The sequence below is a fragment of the Montipora capricornis genome, chromosome 10 (genome assembly GCF_036669925.1).
Source record: "Montipora capricornis isolate CH-2021 chromosome 10, ASM3666992v2, whole genome shotgun sequence".
Taxonomy (NCBI): domain Eukaryota; kingdom Metazoa; phylum Cnidaria; class Anthozoa; order Scleractinia; family Acroporidae; genus Montipora; species Montipora capricornis.
Window position 1 is genome coordinate 8,173,780 of NC_090892.1, and position 21,313 is coordinate 8,195,092.

The 21,313-nt window shown below is 39.1% G+C and overlaps 1 protein-coding gene and 1 pseudogene across 1 annotated transcript; one reads left to right on the plus strand and one right to left on the minus strand.

The window, feature by feature from the left end:
* The first annotated feature begins 1,215 nt into the window (after nt 1-1,215).
* On the plus strand, nt 1,216-19,791 carry LOC138019191 (splicing factor 3A subunit 2-like). The gene is made up of 10 exons (XM_068865888.1): nt 1,216-1,423; nt 6,158-6,229; nt 6,427-6,473; nt 6,905-6,956; nt 7,798-7,855; nt 10,343-10,392; nt 11,434-11,574; nt 12,025-12,093; nt 16,819-18,252; nt 18,976-19,791. The coding sequence occupies exons 1-9, from the start codon at nt 1,298-1,300 to the stop codon at nt 16,978-16,980; spliced, it is 777 nt and encodes a 258-aa protein (XP_068721989.1). The 5' UTR covers nt 1,216-1,297; the 3' UTR covers nt 16,981-18,252; nt 18,976-19,791.
* On the minus strand, nt 14,945-16,474 carry LOC138019798 (uncharacterized; annotated as a pseudogene).
* Nucleotides 19,792-21,313: the final 1,522 nt, after the last annotated feature.

Consider the following 21,313-nt stretch of genomic DNA (forward strand, 5'->3'; position numbering starts at 1 on the left):
GCCAGGGGCCCGTAAACGCGTGCCTTGAGGAACTCCGGCAGGAATATTTAACCAGCTGGAATAGCAGTTGTTGTTAAGTTTGACCCTTTGTTGCCTAACCCCGTAAGAAGTCAATGATCCAATTGACGGTAGTTGGCTTAACCCCAAGGCTGAACAATTTGCATGGCTATCCACAAATGGACGGTGATCTACCAAAGTCAAATGCTTCCCTATAGCCTAGGAGAGCAGTTCTAACAGTTGAGCCATTCTCGCCCGTAACACGCAGCCAGTGGTGGAGCATCGATATAAGAGCAAAGGCAGTTGAAGATCCTGGAATGAAATCAAATTGACCAGGGTCAATTGATGACAATATTGTTGGTTTCAATTCCTTTTCGATGACGATGCTTTCAGCAACCTTTGACAGAGTGGACGTCAGGGAAATTGGCCTTGGATCTTTAATAAAGTCAGAGATTAAAGATCTAAGGCCAATTTCCCTGAAACCAGAAGCTCATCAAGGCGAGTCTCTATCTCCACTAATTCCTTGAGTCAACTCTTTCCCGAGTAAAGTCATTTTTTAATAAATAAATAAATAAATAAAATGCGCTTTATCATTAAATTTGTAGCCGCTGTTTGTTTTATGTTTTTGATTAAGTTGAAATGGCCAAAGACCAAGAAAATATATTTTTTGGAACAGTTTTTTCCCGCGAAAAGTATCATATTTCCATTGAAGTTGTGCAAACGTGATTTTTCTGTTTTGATTGCTGAATCTCCCAAGGGACTGAGGCGTTCTATAAATAAACTACTTGGGTTGACTCCTAGGTAGAGGCTCCCCTTGAATAGTTCCTGGTGAAACCATAACGTTATTGCGTCCAATCTCGATCCCAGAGGCCCTCGTTATCCTAGACCAGCTATAGGGTAAATGAGGGCCTTTGGGAACGAAATTGCATCGCGCCAGTATAGTTGGATTGTCTTCCTCGTAATATGGAGCGCAATTGATTCTATTGCTAGCCATCCTCGGAGACCCAGGGGCAGTAGTGGCAGCGAAAAAGAAATTGCAACATAGAAAGTAAAATGCTTAGAGAAAAGGCTCTTCTCGCCGACTTATACTTTTTTTGTTGTCTTGCTTTTTCATCCCTTTGAAACTCTCTACAGGACAAGGCAGAAGAAAGTGCGGTGGTGACGCCCGTACACTTTCAGCGGGCATCACCCATCAGCACAAGTACCAATACCAGGCTCGCTCGGTCTTTCGTTTCGCCGCCATGTTTTTAGCATTACATTGACACAGGGCACGTTTGTAGGTTACTTTTTAAAGCACAAAATGGATTTCCAGAACCGTGCTGGTGGAAAAACAGGCTCAGGTGGTGTTGCGTCATGGTCAGAATCAAACAGAGATCGTCGAGAGCGCCTTAGGCAGCTAGCTTTGGAGACAATCGACCTCAATAAGGTGAACATTGTCACTGAGTATCATTCTTTATCTGGTCAAAAAGGGGCAATTTAGACTAGGAACCTTTACGAGAAACTAATGTGGGGGCGTACATATGAGCATCTTTATGAATAAGTCACTCCCTCTCCCTCGTTGCTCTTAGACTTTCTCGTCGCCCGAACTGTAGCAACTACAGAAATTCCGGGGATATTTTTGAAGCATGATAATTTATGTTGAAGGGCTCTTTTGTTTGGCAGTCGATAGCAGAATACCTAATCTTCTCAATCTGTATGACTGTTGACATTTGGGCCAGATTCTAGAATATCCGGCCAATAAATTTAGAACTTAAAAACGTCAGTAGTGTAGCAGCTCTCGTAACGTATACAGAGATGTATCCAGGTTTTCAAATTTGGGGGTCCTCTGGACCCTTTTTTGAAAAATTTGGGGGTCCATTGCAAAATTTTGGGGGTCCGGCTAATTAATATTCAAGAATTAATAATTGCGATCTATTGCCTCTTAATTGCTGCTGCAGTACCCTTTCAGATGTCTAATTGCAAGAAAATAAAGTCTTATCCCTCCCAATGAATATGTACTTAAAATGATTAATTTCTTTGAAACTGTTGTGCCTGTTGATTCATCGATCAAAATGTATGGGCTGTCAAAGCTCCATCGATTACATTGAAAACGTCTCAAGGAATCGAATCCGTACGCTGTAGGAACTGTTGGCTCGAGTGGATAAATGATCTAGATCTCCACAGCAAAAAAAAAACAGAACTGAATCTCAATTTTCCGTAAAAGAGCATCATTATTTTAACTACACTTGAGGTGTAATTTAGGAACAAAAGAGTAAACAAATGTAAGCGATCGATTCACAGTTCATCGTCGGCCCATGCGGCCGTTGACTTCGCCATGGCCAATGTTAATAACCAAGTGATTGAATACATTCAAGTTTCATGTTTAACACGTTAATTTTAACACTAACTCTGAAGAAAAGTTGGATAATTTGCAAAACAGACAAGTTACGTGCAAAACAAGAACCGAGACGATGACATGTGTGCGCCCGGAATTAATATCAACACGGTCGCACAAAACAAAAATTTAACATACTTTGCCTTTGGAGTCTTTGTCATTTCACTCACGATAAGCGAACTAATGCTTGGAATTCACTTGGAAAGCATACAACAAACTGAACTTCGACTGAAATGTTTTATTATCACTGACTGGCGGCAGATTGAAAGTGCCGCCGATTGTCTGACATAAAAAACAGCTCAGATCATGTCACGCAACACGTGCGAATTCACGTACGAACTTATGAAGCTGGACATAATGGTTGACAAAATGAAATTATTCGACTACAAAAATCCGAAAATAACAGCTTACCTTGAAATTTCAGGAACTCGATCATTTCTCCGATGTGAGAAATGGCAATGTTTAATTTCCTTGTGAAATTCGCCGTTCGCATGTTTTTCCTGGCGTTCGTAATTTGCATAAACATTCGATTTTTTTCTGCGTCTAACTGGACCCTTTGTTCGATATTCTATGCGTCTTAAAGGAAAACGAGTGCGTCCCAGGACGCAATGACGCACTCTGGATACCTCTTAACGTATAAAAACGTGCGCGCGGGACTGCGCGAGCACTTGCTGTACACCCACTGAATTCCGTTTAGCTTTCAACTGCGGGACTGCGGGAGCAACAGTCATACATTTGCTGAATTCCAATTAGTGCATGACTGCAAAAGTGTGGGACCAACAGATTTATTCCATGAGTAAATGGCTGGGTATTCTAGAATCACTCCGACTTTTGGCTCTCTTGTGTCGGCAGTCCTATTCATACAGTATTTACTTTTAGTCTCAGGTGATTGTAGTTTGTTTGGTTTGTCAGTGGTTTAAACAAACAAGCGAAACATTAGGCAGTTCTTTGGGGTCGTTTGAATAGGGCTCGGTATTCTTTAGTTCAGCTGGATTTAAATTTATTCACCCTAAACCATCACTGAATTACATGTACAGTGCTCAAAAGACGATAGTAAGTTGACACTCAGTCACCAGTCATGAAACTCGACTTGAGACTTAATTCTCGATCCTCGCAAATTTTGAGAATTGAGTCTCGAGTCAAGTTTCCCAACTTGCGAGTTGAGTCTTAAGAGTTTAGAGTCAAGAAAAATAATGACTGTGTTGCTTGACTGATATCTTGAGAAATAAATTGGATAAGCACAGCGCACTCATGTGTGTTGTACATGGAAAAAACAAGTCAATTGTCAAGTGTGAGTACAGTAGCTGTGTTTGCCGTTCCTTTCTTGAAAGGATCAATGAATAATCTTTTGTGATAAATTAGCAAAAAGGCTGTTTTTCACAATCAATTTGAACATCCACTCGAATTTTTTCTTTACCCCGATGAAAAGCAGTATCGATTGTTGCCTGCATGAATATGGACCTTAATGCCTCAAACAAGCAATCTTAAATGTCCGAATTAGTGTAATTTTTTCTATGGTAGTGAATTAAAAAGAAATAGAAGCCTGTTACCCAGAATTGCCCAGAATTCAGCTGCATTTAAAGTTAATATAGACTACAAGCAGTCTTCCATTCATCCTTTCAAAGTTGTCTTGTAAGTAAACGCAATTGCATTACGGGAATGTAAATGTTTCAATTTTCTCTTGACGCATGCAAATTTGTGCAATTATATTAACTTGGTACAAAATCATTTTTAAATGTTTCAGTTTAATCAAAAGATCGTCTTATCAGAAGGATGATACATGTAGTTTCCCATCTGTATAGTGGAACGAATCAAACCTTTTTGGCAATTTTACACTGAATGATCTTTCTTCTTGTGGAAAGGCACATGCTACAACAAGTTGCAAAATTTTTTAGACACTGTCATTAAAAAACACCTTTTCTAGCTTCCAATGCCCACCATATCTAGAACTTAAACCTTTCCCACTTCCTCTCCCCTCTCCCCCTTGCAATGTTGACTGCTTAAGTTTCCAACATTTTTTTGTCTTGCTAGCAACACTGATAAGGGGGGGGGGGAGGGGGGCTGCAGTGTGAGAGATAATAGGGATATTAATAACGCCCCAAGAAGGTGAAGTGTCTCCACTATTTTTGCAACTTGTTGTAGCTTGGTGGTCCCTTTGCGGGTTCCCTTTGACCTTTGCCCTTTGAAGGCTGGCCAATTTGTGTTATTTCATGTATATTATGAACAAGAATATGGGGAAAAAAACTGCGCAAGGACTTTGAAACAACTTTCAAAATATTTCATAGCACGAAGTTTCAGCTTTCATGTTGTTGGCGAAGTGGTGGAACTCGGAATTGTTTACTTTTGCGGCTCCGTAAGTTACATGGTCATGGTCATGTACACTGTAGCAAGTTTGTAACATTGAGAGCCTGCATGGACGAATATCTAAACTTGTGTACTTTTTTCAGAAAAAGTGAATAAATACATGTAAACTCGCGACGGTTTTTGTGCTACATGCAGAAGGATATAAATCAAGATGATCTTATTCTCGCCAGCCAAGAACGTTGAGAGCATGCTTAGAGTTGACATGAATGTTATTATACAAAGGGTTCCGTTGGCATGTTTGTTTATTGCTTCGAGACATAAATTGCTTTCTCGAATTCTTTTTGAGTTTATGCAAATTCCAAAGTTCATCTTTCTCGACTCTCGATTATCAATCCTGGATTCGCAGGTCTCGAAACTTGAACGTCTCAACCTTCGCAACATGAGAATCTAGTTTCGAGGATTGAGTCGAGACAGTCAACTTACTTTTGAGTGGTAACATAGTTCGTCTCTTCAAATTAACAGTCTCCTTTTCCTTTGATATTTGGGAACTTTAGCAATGTCAATAGCAATAGCGACACACCGCCAAAAACTAAGTTTGATAAGTGACAATAGTGTGCTACATGTTTGGCATGGATTTCAAGTACATTTCTTACCCATCTTCTAAAAAATTATCCAAAGAGATTTTGAAAACAACGGGATTCAGGATACAACAATCCAACCCCATTGAGGTACATGTACACATTAGTATAGATGATGATGATGATGATAATAGTATTGTTTTTACTATCTATACTTAACCTGATTGGGTTCTTACATGTATCTCTTTAGTAGAGGTCCCAGTTGTTCAAATGATGGATAGCGCTATCCGCCGGATGAATCATTAACCAGTGGATTAAGTCATAGCAAAACCAATTGCGCTATCCAATGGATAGTGACTTAAAGCTGTACGCTATCCACATTTTGAACAACTGGGCCAGGTGTAGGTAATTTATCCAATGTTGTGGAATGTGGCAAGGATTGTACAATCAGGAAATCCACATTTTTGTTGCCATAGTGACACTCCCAATTTGAATGAAATTGTGCCAAATAGCACTGTTTTAGATATACATGTAAATAATTGCACAGTTGGTCAACTTTATAATTTTATTAAGCCTAAGAAACACACTTCATTGCTCCACTTTCTTTTTCATCCACAAGCTTTGCAGGTTTTAGTTCCAATATTTTCTCACAGGACCTTTTACATGTAGTTACAACAATGCACCATTGACTAATGTCATATGATTTCTTTGAGTTGGGTAAACTTCATTTAGCTGCAAGCCAGTTTTTACCCACATTCCTTCCTTTCACATAGTACGTTGTAATAATACAGTAATATTACCTCAGTGTTATTATTGTTCTCATTTTACCCAGACAAAGGTAACATTTAGTTTTGGTCCTGTTATTAAACTGAATTATTTTCGTTCTTTTAAAACTTTTTTTCAGGATCCATATTTTATGAAAAACCATCTTGGTTCTTACGAATGCAAGTTATGTCTTACACTACACAATAACGAGGTAGGTTTTCACCACTGCCTTTGTTTTTCTGAAGTCCGACTGAAGTGTTTTAAAACCAAATATGTGGATTTTACATGTACAGTACCTTGATGTTATCTTTTTTTGATGTTTTTTTCATTGTTGCATTTTCTACTGACTGAAATATGTATTATTTTTGTTAAATATTACGGTATTTTCTGATTTTTTTATCATCACAGGGAAGCTACCTGGCTCATACACAGGGCAAGAAGCATCAGTCTAATCTGTAAGTGCTGCCACATCCTCACTCTATTGAACAAATTAAGACTCCAATTTACCGTAGCAAGAGTATGGATTTAGTTGCAGTTTTCAAAAAGTTCTAGTGGCGAGGAAAACTCATTAACTACAATCCCTTGAATTTGATTTAGAAAACTAATTGTCCCAAATTTCACTACTAACATGTGCCAGAGAACTCTAACATTAAAATGTCCACATTTTCTTTATGAAAAAGCAAGTAATTATTCCCTTTGACCCCTCTACATGTAAAAGTCCTCAACTCAAATTCTTATTGAAATCCCAGTTAGTACATGCACAGTGTCTTAGCTACATATACGTGTGTAACAAAGCAATAAGGTGGAAAATAATCTGTCTGTTCCAGTCACAAATAACTCCCAAGTTAATGTACAGTCATGTAGATAACAAGCTTTTTTTGTTCAGTGCTCGCCGTGCTGCAAAGGAAGCTAAAGAAGCACCAGCTCAGCCAGCTCCAGTGAGTTTACCTTTATCCTTAATTTTTGATTTTTTTAAATTGGTTACGATGTGCTTCATTTGTTGGACGAGTTGGTGAATTTGATGTTATGATGCCAGCTTGCAGTTTGCTTGATTTGAGTGAAACGTATGAAGTATAAGCCTCCAATACATGTGGATGCAATTTTTTTTTTACAGAATTGTAAGTGAAATACATGTACAATAAGACCAAGTGTCCCCTACGAGGTTATTGTCACTTTTTGCCTGACAGAAACACTGGGGACACCATCCCTTTCTCTTTACGCACAGTTTGTGGGTTCTTTTAAGTGTCATGAGACAGGCCTCAACCTCACATTTTATAGTCCTTACACTGTTACAGTATCAGACCTAATCTTCACAAAGCAGCCATACCATATTGCTAGGACTGAAATTGGGAAGAATGATGAAAGAGTATTTTTACTTGGCAAGTGAAACTGGACCGGGTATTTATCAACAACTTATAATATTGGCATATGCAGAAAAAAAATCCCTTCAACTCCAAAAGGAGTTTCAAGAACTTTAACCCATTGACTCCTGGGGGTTCCCCATTGACAAGTAAAATCGTCTGGCATTAGCAGAGTAAAATACTAAGTATGGCCGGCTTAGGCCAGTTCTAGTGTCAAAGGGTTAATAACCTTTTCTACAATGTAAATGTACATGTATACCGTAAGTTGTGTTTGTTTAAAGAAATTGCCAGTCTTGCTGTGCTAACAACTCGGAAAGTTTAAGTCTTGATGGCTTTGATTCTTGGTACGTTGTTAAGAAAAAAATAATTATTGATTGTAATATACTCTTTGTAAATGGTGTTTCTTTGTATTCTCCAGGAGAAACCAAGGGTGTCTGTTAAGAAGTTTGTTAAGATTGGTCGCCCAGGTTACAAAGGTGAAAACAACAGCTGTATTAGAAATACATAGTCAAAGGCTACTGGTTCGTTCTTGTGAGGTTTACTAGGTCTATTGCATGTTACACATGCATGTGTAAATGCACTGCACATTTGACATGCCTGTTGCTGATTTATTATAATTATTTAGTTGTGTTGTGAAATAAAGCTGTACATTTTTCTCCTGTTAACTCTGATCAAACAACACTATCACATGTGTTCAACCCAATCCAAAGATTCTGTGAGTACCAACACCTGAAATAAATTATGTTGGGCACATAATAATGTAGACTGGCAAATTCAGCATGGCAAAAGAAGATTTATTTTATGTATGAGAGGAGAAAGAACACCAGGGATCCTTGGGTTTAGAATGAGAAAATCACAGGTATGGGAAAAAACACAGAGCTACAGAAGCTTGTGTCTCACAAATTGGAGGATCAAGGATAGCTCAACAAATTTTTCAGTCGAGTCAAGTCACCCCAGGGCAGCAAAAAGAAGCCAGTGATGATGATGGTGTTGGGGAATACATTAATAATAATGAGGATGATGATGATGACAACAATAATCTTTCATTAACCCATTGATGAGTAAAATCGTCTGGCGTTAGACAGAGTAAAATACTAAGTATGGCCAGTTTAGGGCTGAATGGATTAAAAGTGCTACTTCGACCAATAAAACAATTCTTCTTTTTCTTTGGATTTCAAAACCGTGTTAACTTTAAACACTAAATGACCCAAGTTTTAAGTTCTGATTTGAAAAAGACACCTGTTTGTCTTAACTGGAATTTTGTTATTTATTGGTCCGCCATTACTGACTTTAAAATCTTGAGAGAGCTGGGTCAAGGAGAAAATGACGTCAAAGACTCACTGGTTTAAGAATGCAATGCATGTGTACATGGCTGAATGAACATGCATCACAGGGGTTTCGGGCTTTCAGATTTTTAAACTTGTGTTTTGCATGTATAATAAGTCTTGTTTACACGCTGAAATTTTAAGCTAGTGAGTACGTGATGTCCATTTTCCCTAGATCCAACCCTCTGAGGTCCAATCGGTCGGTTTTGAATGTGAGTAATGGTGGACCATGAAATCCAAACTTTACACTGAAAATAGACAGCCTTGGATAAAAATCAAAGCTCAAAATTTTGCCAGTCAGGTGTTAAGCTAACAAGCTTTCAAAATTTGAAGGAAAAAAGTCTCAAGCTTATCTAGCTGATTACAAGTGTTCTTAGTTGCTAGGTATGTAATTGGGGAGACTGTAAATCAAATTATAGGGAGTTACAGCAGATCAAATTAATGTTGGTTTTTGATGAGCAAAGAAAACTGGAGTTCCAGTAGAAAAAACCTCTCAGAACAGAGTAGAGGACCAACAAAGTCGATTCGTAACTAAGTGAAGTATGATCGTCCAGGTCAGTGTACATGTATTCCTGAGAAGAACTTCTTACTCAGGTTGTTGAAACATCAGTAAATTTCATCCCGAACAGCCCCTCTCAGGACTACACTCACCCGGACGATCGTACTTCATTTGATTATGATATGACTCCAGGGTTCAAACCGTTTATGATTTTTAAAGTCGATTATGTTACATGAATATTGTTGCATTGGTGGGTGGCAGGTGCTGTCGGCCCTGCTCTCCCAAATTAATGTAAAATTGATGAACCAAAAAAGTGAGTGCACTACACGTACATTATAAGATACACAATGATCTGCATTGTTGAGCATACGAGCCCCTATGCAATGGAAGGGGTGCCTTCATAGCCTCAGTACAGTGTATGCAACACTGCTGGCCTTTCATCTTTTCCTAAATTTTGTTTAGCCACATTTAAAGCTCATGCAGTAGCAACAAATCCTGGGAAAGACTAAACAGCTGTCAGCTCATAGGCCTGTGCTTTCCTCAGTTCAACGATAAGCAAAATTTGATGCATACATGTCTACCAGATTGTGTCGTAGATTTATAATATTATATGTATTGACTGAGACCTGTGCAAGTGAGGCACAGGTAGAGAAAGCTGGTAAACCCTTTTACTCCCAGTGGCCACTTACAGGTTTTACTCTGTCTTACAGCAGACGATTTTTCTCGTCATTGTGGGGATGGCGCAGTGGTGAGAGCACTCGCCTGCCACCAATGTGGCACGGGTTCGATTCCCAGACTCAGCGAGTTTGTTGGTTCTCTACTCTGCAGCAAGAGGTTTTCTCCGGGTACTCTCGTTTCCCCTCTCCTCAAAACCAACGTTTGACTTGATTCGTGTTAATTGTTAATTTCAGTTTACAGTGTCCCCAATTATTGCTCCAGCACTAGAATGACAAGACGCTTAAATAAAGTTCCTTTCCTTCCTTAAAGAGTTAAGCAAACGACACTGAGAACACAGTTTTTGTAGAGTTTCAGCCCTGTTTCTTATATTGAACATGAAGGTTGCAAGCGGAATTGTGTAGATATCACTTCAGATAAAATATCAAAGGATTTATAATTCTTCAATTTCCTTTTCCTCGTAGTCACAAAACAAAGAGATCCAGACACAGGACAACACAGTTTGTTATTCCAGGTACATATCTTAATGGTAACATACATACAGTAAATGTATATTTTAGAAATTGGTGGCATTTAACACCAAGATCCAAGAATAAAAAGAAAAGTTAGCATCAAGAAATCTAGTAAGCAGAAGAAGGCTGCCAACTCACTTTTTCTTCTTACAAAACCAAAATAAATAGAGTTAACATCAAGACCATGGTTGTCAAAGGTGAACAGCTGTCACCAGAAATTACAACCTGGTTGTTTGTCCTGGCCTGCCATTTTCTTGCACTGCTATCTTCTGATTACATTTTTTTTACCATTTTCCATCTGCTGCTAATCCTGACTACTTATAAAATAAAATATACCCTGAAGTTTGCTGCCAGAGAGGAAAGCATATCGAGCAGTGTACGTGTAATCTTTGGGCCATTCCACTATGTTCTGATGTACTTTTTCCAAGATGCAAAATAATTTATTAATTTATAGGGTTAATGGTAATTTATTTATAAGTACTAAATACAATATGAGCGACCGTATTGTATCTGATATACAGTGTCGAGCCGAAGGCGAGACATTTTATATCCGATACAATACGGGCACGAATATTGTATTGTGCTTATGAAATGTCAGCATTTAAGTGTTAATGTACATTAGGTATTTTTGGTGATTCAAGACATTTTTAACCGTGAAAATTGAAAGAAACATTTATGTAAATGAAGAGAAAGCTGTATCAGAAATACAAATATTGATTAATAAAACATTTCTTTTGTTTTCCCATCATGAATTATTAATGAGTTTTATAATGGCTGCATACACTCTGTAGCTTACATGTAGTTGGTAAAGGCCATGGGTTTGAATCCTGTTAAAACCATCTGAATTTTTCAGGGCCCACTTGCTCAAAGCCTGATTAAGCTACAGTTCGTGTAATCCTGGTTTACAACAAGAAACTTAAGTTGCATGTTAGGTTCTGATGAGAAAACGTTTCTGCAAGATGTTTAGGTTTTGGACAACTGGGCCCAGGTGTCTAAAGAAGGCAATAATTTGCTTAAATTGTCAAGTGTCATTGGCTTTGCAGGTGGATTACCCAGAAATAGCAGAAGGTATTACCCCAAGGCACCGCTTCATGTCAGCTTATGAACAACGAATTGAGCCACCAGACAAGTCATGGCAGTACCTCCTTTTTGCTGCTGAACCATACGAAACTATTGCTTTCAAGGTTTGCCATTCATTGCAATTTGAGTGTAATTTTAATTTTCGTTTAGATTCTACTGTAGATGTTTACTGTTAAGTGTTTACTGTACCTTTACTTACCAATGGATTCAGAGTAGCTGAAAAAACATCTGTTTGCATTCACCAACAATGCCAGACCACCATAATTCCCCTATCTCTTTTTTATTGTTTTATCTTCCAACAATCAACATCATTCTCAATTTCTGTGCACTACAATAGATATTTTTAGTTTAAAAAGCTGTTGGAACTCTAGATCTGTGTGTTTACTGGTACAATGCACCTCATAAGAGACTTCTCAACTTCTCTCTACAGCAAAATGAGACTTGTCAAGCTTTCTTGACTATGGTTTTTCTTTGCCAAGTAGTTACAGACAAGCAATACATGTAAGGTTTTATTCTTGCCTGAAATGTAACAAGAGAGTTCGTTTTTTCTGTAGATTCCAAGCCGTGAAATAGATAAAGATGAAGGGAGGCTCTGGACTCAATGGAATAAGGACACCAAACAGGTATTATTATTATTATTATTATTATTATTATTATTATTATTATTATTATTATTATTATTATTCATTGTTGGTAATGAAAACGTTAAGGGTTTTCCATTCACACCTCAAATGCCGAGATGCCCCATTGACGAGTAAAATCGTCAGGCATTAGACAGTAAAATCTATTTATTGTCACTCTCAGGGGTCAATGGGTTAATTAGTGTCATGTGCTGAAAAGATTAGACTTAGTTCCTGGCAAAAGGGGATAAGTCTTGCACTTTCAATAAACAAAAAAAAAAGAAAAAAGAAAGCTGTACTTGCAGATGAAGACTAGTGCGTCCAAAAATCTTCTTGGGTATTGTAAGTTATCATTACATGCAAAAAGTAAATCTTACCTCTAGGATTACTCTAACTTAATAGCGCTTTACACTAATGACGTCATAACAGTTTAGACCCCCGTCGTGACTCAGACAAACCAACTCCAAATCTGGAAGAGTCGCAAGGGAAAATATGTGAATGGCGAGCAGTTCTCTTCAATCGTTTACGGTTTTAACTGACGAAGACGTCGTTCCTGGCTCTATATTCGAAAGAGAACCAGAGGAATACACTGCCGAACAGCTGAAACGGTGGTTAAAATTTGAGGGGCAAACGCGATGAACTTGTGAAACGTGTGAGAGACTGTGTAAATAGTGGGAATCACCACACTCTTGACCCGAGCATCGATAATAGAAAATGGTTTGCTTCAAAGATACTCAAAGAACGTTCGGGTGTACAGGGAAAATGCAGTGTAAGTTCTGTTCCGTTTATTCTATCGAGCGGTTGGCGGGTTTATATCCATCGCACAACATTCCTTCCCTCTTTAACTATGGCCACGTGCACTACCATGCGTTGGAATCGATTCAAAATATTGATGACACTGAAGAAATCGAAGACGGACTAGGACATATGACTTCTTTGAAAAATGGAAGGACTAATACGTGGGTTCGGGCTTTGTGCACGATATGATGGATACGCTTAACGGGGATCGATATTTTGTGAGAGCTCACGTTTGGCCGCCTATGAGAACAGAGCTACCTCACAACGTTGTTGTGGTTACATCTTTGAACATTGGCGCTGTTCTTCACGCTTCCTGTGAACCTTGCTGCGCTTCGTCTCTAGATCGCTGCAGTCATGTCGTAGCAGTTTTGTTTTCTGTGCTTGACTGTGTTCAAATTCACGGACCAGTGTTAGCACAACCTTGCACAAACCAGGAATTCCTGTATTAATGCTCTTGGAATAAGGGCAAGAAAAGGAACAAAAATCCCATACGGGTAAGCGATGCAAAATACCTAAGCACAAGAGAAAAGCAATCCACTCTGTAGGTGATTGACTTTGATCCGAGGCCAGCCAAATATCGAGAAGTTAAGACGCACCATATCAACAACTTCCTGAGTAACATTCAACTTTTGCCACAAGCTGAGGGTGGAGAAATTTCTATGTGGGGAACTAAATTCCACCTACAATGACTACAACCTTGAATGTGAGAGGAGTAGAGTGTTGTTTGAGCAAGTGAGTGCCTTGTATAACAAATTAAAGCCAGAAGCCTTGATGGAAATTCCGGGAAAGCAAGAGCAAAGCAAATAAGAGAAATGGTTCTCTGAAAGATGGTGTCGACTGAAAGTATCAAAGAGTCTTTCTGCATTTAAAATTGGAAAACGTGTTAGTGAGTCTCAGCCAAATGCAGCTGTGGAAGCATATGGGGACTCGGGTCTCAAGATTTTCAGACTTACTGGGTGCGTTATGGTCTTGATTGTGAACCAAAGGTAATCATGAAGTACGAAAGTGTCACAGGTGAGAAAGTGTACTCATCAGGGTTTTTGGGTCGACCCCAAGTTCCCATTCCTTGGTTGTTCTCCCAATGGCCTTGCGGGCAAAGACACTGTTGTCGAGATTAAAACTTCGAAAATATTCAAACAGTACAGTGTACAGACAGTCACATCTTCCACCTCACCAGTTGCCAATAGTGTTCTCAGTAGACAGTGCTTTAAAGTAGGAACGGAAAGTGTGTTCTCAAGCATTCACATGCTTATTACTACCAGTGTCAACAAATCCTGCTTGTGACTGGTAGGAAGTATTGTGATTTTATTCTGCATGCTGCAAGTGGTCCCGATTCAGTGGAAAGGATCCCGAGAGGTGAACCCCTCATCAAAAAGATTTTGTCTTATCTCACAAGTTTGTGGACTCTTGTTATTGCCCCCCCCCCCCACCCCCCGCCTTTGTGTAGCATCTTTTGACCAGAGATAAATAGAAACATTTTTAAAATATCGCTGCTCAACCAGATGCACTCTTCATTGTAAGATAATAGTTAAGTACAGCCATTAGAAAGCCCCCCAAAAACTATTGATGTGATGGCTTAAAATGTTTATCTCAGAAAATAACTTGGTAACCTGTGTTTTTTATCTCTGGGAAGTAATCAGTGGCCTGGGACTAAACTCTACAAAGTTGAAAGATGATGTGGGGTGGATTAAGAGCTACCTTAAATTTTTGAAAATTTAAGATAGCTTTCAATTATGACTTTGCACAGAATTTTATCTTACATTGTTGATTACTTTCAGTTCCAACAATAAAAAAATGGTGGTCCCTAAGTTTGTTTTTGGGATATAAAGCATTTCATGGATATAGCTCAGAAAATGTTCATTCACCTCTTATGAGAGCCTAATAGGTTGCCTTTTACCACCCTCCATCCCTGATGGAAATTCTACACTCATGTGAAAGGAATAGATAATTTTATTCTCTACGGTCACACAATTAAATTTTCAAAACATAAAATTTTTTAAGTGCTTGATTCCTCCTTGATCAATCAGTCGTCAAATAACTGTTCTCGACTGAATATCTATTTACAAAGAACTGCTTGAAAATTCACAAGACATGCAGCAACTACTACCATTTGAGTTGCAAGAGGAGCAAGAGACAAAGGTATTTTTCTACCAATAAGTTTGAACTACTTAAGCCGTTCGTTAAAACGTTCCACATGAATCCTGGCCTTTGCAATACGGCGTGTTTCCAGTTCCTCTGCAGCACTGAGACTTTTCCGGCCTTTTAGAAATGATGGAATTTTCAGTTCCACTTGAAGGGGATTTAAGAGCTCCCGCACAGTGAAACCACGATCAGCCAATACCAAATCAAATGGTTTCAGGTGTTTCATCAACCCACTTTCTTTGAAGATTTGGACATCATCAATATCCCCCTCAAACAAATCAGAAAGAAAGCATGCCCCGCCATTGGGGGTTACAGCAATGAGGCACTTGAATGTGTTTGTGTGTTTGTATGAAGAGAAAGTATTCCCCTGTCTGGCAAAATTCTGGAGCATTCTACTCTAAACTCAGTACAGTCAACAATGCAACGTATTTTCTTCATTGTCTTGAAAACTTTGGGGAGGAACCTTGTTAGCTTAGGTCTCTGTGGAAACATAAATTTCTGCATATGTCTAAATATCACATACATCAGCTGAATGAATGTGGTGAAAATTTTCCGCACATAGGAATGGTCAGTTTTCCTTTCTGGGGTTCTGAGAAGAGCTGCCAGAGTTTTGAGAGTGAATCCTCTCCTCAGTCTCAGAAGGCAGATAAATAGTTTTTTCCTTGAAGAAAAATCACTAGTTCTTGCATTTTCAGTCGCAGGGCAATCTTTACCGGTCCAATAGTGAATGTTCTCCAAAGGGCAAACATCGTCAAGAAAAATGTGCAAAAGCTCAAACTGTGGAGGCGAGAGGCCACTAAAGTGTTTCATAAGACCAGGATCTTGCGAAACTCTCTCGTAAGACAGCGTACTTGCTATTTCGGGCGGCTGGAGTTTTGTCGTGGATGTTTCGTTCCTCAACATCATGAACTCGACCTTGGCGGACAACTCATATTTGGAACATAAGGTCTGAGAACCTTGATCACAAACCAGCTTTCCTGAGTGATCCTAGCATACGTGTGAACCAAAATCAGAAGAGTCGATTTTGATTCGAGTGACTCGAAAAAGCCATTCCCACAGTTCTCGTCAACTAACTTCTTTATTTTTTCCACGGGCTCCACTCTTGATTTCGGGGCCTTTCTCTTTGGAGCACGTGCTCGACTTGCTTGTACTGGCGATAGATTTGCCCTCAGTGGATCAGGAAATTCAGCTGTGGGACCTTTTTCCCCGGGCCAGTGAAGAGCACAAATATATGTATTTGTGGTTATTTTTTTACGGTAAAGAATTCCCGCGAACACGCCACCAGCCAACGCTTACACTTCTCGATGTCTTGCGAAGGTTTTGGAAACGGTATGAAGGCTTTCTTCCCCGATTCCTTCAACTCTCTGAGTGATTTCGGCAATTTATCCGGATATCTTGAGTCTGATTTACATGTACCCCAACAACAGTGTTTGGTACTAACCATTTTTTGGTCCTCTTGGTGGCTAGCTACACGAATTTGCTATATTTTTCTCTTTTCTCCTTCGCTATTGCTGCACTCGCTCACCCAGTCGCTTTGAGCCGATCGTAATGTTTGTCTGAGTCTGTGCGGGGGTCTAAATGACAAAATCTATTTTTAGTAATAGTGCAAAGCGCTATTTCAAAAGTGAATTCTCAAGGATATTTTTTTGACTTGATTCACACATTGCAAGGTTAGGATTTGAAAAAGAAGTCCCAGTTTGCTGGAACAGAGTTCGTTCCATCATGTTTCAGCTGATTCACAGTGAAAGAGATGAAAATTGAGATTTGCTGTTTTTGCTTTATTTTCAGTTTTTTCTTCAGTTCCACTTCCGCCTGACTCCTGCTCAAATTCAGCAGCAACAACAAAAGAGAGCCGTTGGTGGCCAGCAAGGCATGCCTTCTGCCCTGGTCCCTCCTCCACCAAGAAATATCCCATCTGCAAATCCTCTGAATCCTTTTGCTCAGCGTTGATCGTACCCATGAAATCCATCACATTATTGTTTACTAGGATCACTTTTAACAATGTTCTGTTTTGGTTCCTACTAGTTCAGGCAATAGACAATAAATTTGGCTAACTTATTGTTGTACCCAATTCAGATCTTTCAGGGTCAAGATTCTTCTGTGTATTGCATTTGCGTGGCAATGTAGCATTCACATTTAAATCATATGATAATACCTGGAACAAAACGTTTTATTCCTAAAGGGTTTGAATTGGGTACAACATTGAGTTGGCAGAATTCACCTGTTAAGAATAAGTGATAAAAAAGAGCAACATTTTGGTTTCATCATTTTCCAGTCCAAATGATGTCGAGAAAAGGTTGTTAAAAATAGCTTGTTCAAGATTTGCGCAATATTTTTGATAAATAAGCAATGTCATGCAAATAGTTTTGCCTAAATTGAATGCTAAGCAATCAAACTTGGTCATGCATTACGTAAGGATGGGTAACATCTTGCAATACTGCAGTGTGTGGCCTCTTAGGAGTGACTCTGAGAGATTTTACTCTCTAATGCCTGAGCATTTTACTCGTCAAACCCTTCTAGAGGAAAAGGGTTATTAAAAAGTGTTTTCCAGTAGAAGAAGATGACTGCTCAGTTTGTTTCGTAGTCATCACACATGCAAATCTTGGACAAACTATTTGTTGAAAGTCTATCCTCCACATGTATCTCATTTGAACTTGAAAATGGTGTCTTGGTGACTCTTAAACCTAATCCATTTCTCCCTTATTTTTAGATAGCTATGTTTCACTAAACTACTTTTTATTCTAGTTGAACATTTAAAAAGACGTTCCATTGTATTAGTTAGTCAGTCGAAAATGTGAATTATTATTAAAAGGGTAACATTTTGAACCAAAGTGTTCCGTAAGTCAGTAGCCATGTTGTTATCATTAATTTAGGTAAGTTTGTGTCGGTGATCTTGTCTCTGCTTCTGTTTTGGTGTGACGTCCAAGAAACCTACAGAGTAATGGAACCAATTATGGAAAACTAAAGCCTATGGTAGCAGCTGTCTATTTCATAAAACCTTCAAAGAGTGGGCTGGCTGAGAGAGAACACGAATGACAAGGCTGAAAAAATTGGCATCAGTGAAAGGTGCACTTAGCGCAATCCTCCCAAACACAGTTCAGTCCGATAACTTCCAGGGATCCCACTTAGAAAAGACGACATAAAGCTGGCGAAAGGCTGGAGGAGAATTTTCAGGAGGCAGAAATTTTCTTGATCAAACTTCAGTTTGGATTATAAGGGACCGTTCATTTTTTATGGGGTAGGGGGGGCTGGTGGAATTTGGAGAAGTGTAATTTGAAAATTGTATGACCCCCCCCCCCCCAATTTCCGATTTTTTTTCTCCTGCCCCCTTCTTCCCTCATCATAGTAATTTTTTGGAAGGCCCCCCCCCCCCCCTTGAATAAAAAATACATATGGTGTTAAAAGTTACTGCAGCATTAAAATTTCGTTTTGTTACATTTCACATAATTTATTGAAAGAAACCTGAAAGCTAGAAAGCTGCTTTTAACAAATCACTCAAAAGAATGAAAAGTCAATTTCTGCTCTTCTTGTTACAGCTCGTCCTGAGCGTGTTGTAGCTGGCCGCTCGTCTGCGTATTCCTCATCTGAGGTGATAAAAGCAAGAACGACATCATTTGAGTCGTCTTCAGAGTCAGGGGCATCACTCTTGTACAGTAGTCATCATCAGTTTCCTCTCCCTCACTGCTTTCATCACTGCTGTTTAGTTGACCTGATTCATTCCTGCCTCCCACTTCGGTTTGTCCAGTTCTGAGAGTATTCATTCGCAAGAATTTGTAAAATCTCTTATCCTATTTTTAATCTATTTTTTTCGTCCAGCCCCCCCTTTTCCTTCATTTTTTTTCGGCTGGCCCCCCCTTTCAAGCCAATTTTTTTTTAGTGGCCCCCCCCCCCAAATCCCACCAGCCCCCCCCCTTTCTCATAAAAAATGAACGGTCCCTTATGTAGACTTGACTTGACTTGACTCATCTAAGCCGATCAGATGACTAGTGAAAGACAAATTACAAAAATGGTGCGGCATTGCAAAATGGTGGGGTGCATGTGCTTGTGTGATCATATGTTTATTGCTTTTGAAAGTGTAAACGTCATGTGTCTTGTGCATCATTTTGTGGCTAGTGCTTGGTATTTTGGACAGGTTTTCGAATGGTTTGAGAAGAATCCTCAACATCTCGGGTTTGCTTGGATCCCAGTTTTGAAATGGGCTAGGCGGTGGAGCATTTCAGTGAAGCTTTCCATCCAGCTCTTGTCTTTTCTTATTGCAGTATTCTTAGTCATAAATTTTGAGTTATTATTAGTTCTCAGATAGTACGCACGCTGTGATTGGCTAAATTAGCAGGTCGTATTCTACAGTATGGCTAAACTTGAAATTTCGATAAAGCACTCTGTATCAGTTTTTTTATGTCGTTTCTGTTACATATACTTGTAAAACTGTTTGAATCTTACAAGCAACTATTTCAAAAAGCCTTTTTTTTTTTTCGTTTTTCGGATTTTGACACAGCAATCTTTGTGGCGGTTGAACCTTCCACTTGACTTCAACTAGTTTGATTACCAAATAGATATAATAAATATCTCACGTGTACTAACCTTGCGGATCCTCGTTTTTTCCCTGTTGGCTCGCGCGCCTCGGCCATTACAGTACGGACCTCAAACCGCGGTTAGTAACAGGTATTTATTCAGGACAGTTAGCAAAGAATAGTCATTGAATCAGTGAATTCACAAGTCAAGTCAAAGAATAAACTGTACAGATTTTAGTATGCCCACAAATGTGTACCAGTGTCTTAGCGAATTTATAGCTTATTTAACCGTTTATCCAGGTAGAGTTAGATTTTGGTTTGGGGAAACTGACCGATACCATAGGCATAGATCTTCGAGAAAGGACGTAGATCAGTTAATTTTTCAGGAAAGGTTGTTTAAAGCGTTTTGGCGGCATTTCGTGAAGTAGATGCGAATCTTAATTTAACTCCTTTCTAATTTCTAATAAGGCGAAAAAGCAAAGTAAGACATGATCTTCAGTTCAGTAAAGTTGTTTAGGCGCTGTGTCCTTTTCGTAAAGCGTTGTTTCTTTCACGGTTCTTTTTGTTCCTTTAGATCGTTGAAGTAACAACACTTGGTCGGAAAACGCATTGTTACAAGTTTACTTGATGAAAAGGCCTCGGAAGATTTTTCCTTTTTGTATAACCAAACTTTTCCAGTGTCTCCAGGCCCCTTGGAGCCTGTTTCTCGTAAGTCCCGAAAACTTTCGGGTCCGAAAAGCCATTTGTGAAACTGCCAAGTGCTTGTTTTGGAAAGCCGGTCTTTTAACATGTTTTCAAGGTGACAAAAAGAAAAATGACTGAAGTTTGACGACTTAAATCCTCTCCGTTCTTGAGATATAAACGGAATTGTGGCACCCGAAAATGGCCCGTAAAGTTTCGGGACTTTCGAGAAACGGGCCCCCGGTCTGGGAACTTGAAGAAACCTCCTATTACTACGTGTGTATCTAGACCATTCAAGGATCTTACAGGTATGAAACTTTCAAATCGTCTTTTTTTTCTTATTGTATCTACTGACGTTACACAAATCACTTGACTGTGAAGATGACTTCCGCTCAGGTTGTCGAAACGTCAGTCAATGTCATCTCAAACGGTCCTTGTCAGGACTACACTCACCCGGACGATCGTTACCTCTACCATGTTTTAATTATACCTTCGTTGAGGAGCCGCAACGGGGGGTCCTTCGCACAATTCACGACTATTAAAAGTATAACAAACAACTCTGCTAATTTTAGAAGAGTCGTCTAACTACTCTTCTTGCGCAACTCTTCTAATTTTACACTCCCGGCAGTGCGTACTGAGCGTTTCAAACGTAGCTTTATCCCATCTATGCTTTTAAGCCAATAAATAGTGTACATTACTTGGATTTTAATTTATTAGGATACCTTTGTAAATATTTATTTTGAACCTTGCTTGTAAATCAGTTGGTTTTCAATACTTGTATTGCTAGAACTGATAATATTGAATAAACCGCTTATTAACGAATCACAGTAATCAATATTCTCATTTCACGCTTAACGGTAAATAACATGAAAGTGAAAAATTGAATTGGCAAAACTGAACTTTTTACAAAAACTTAACTTTTTACAATCTCAAATCTCGGCAATGCAATGAAAAAGAGCCGATCACGTTTCACGGGAAACCTTCTTACGGCCCCTCTTCGGTCAAAACTTTTGGGTGCCGCGGGGTCACGTGAACGGTCTCATACTTTAGGTTCACGGCCTGCTAATGATTAAAACGATATGTTTGGCGCG

Excerpts from the sequence above, each read along its gene's own strand:
- LOC138019191 (XM_068865888.1), top strand. The coding sequence starts at position 1,298 with ATGGATTTCCAGAACCGTGCTGGTGGAAAAACAGGCTCAGGTGGTGTT. Across the intron at positions 6,957-7,797 it reads CACCAGCTCAGCCAGCTCCA|GAGAAACCAAGGGTGTCTGT; the intron begins GTGAGTTTACCT and ends TGTATTCTCCAG. Across the intron at positions 12,094-16,818 it reads GGAATAAGGACACCAAACAG|TTTTTTCTTCAGTTCCACTT; the intron begins GTATTATTATTA and ends CTTTATTTTCAG.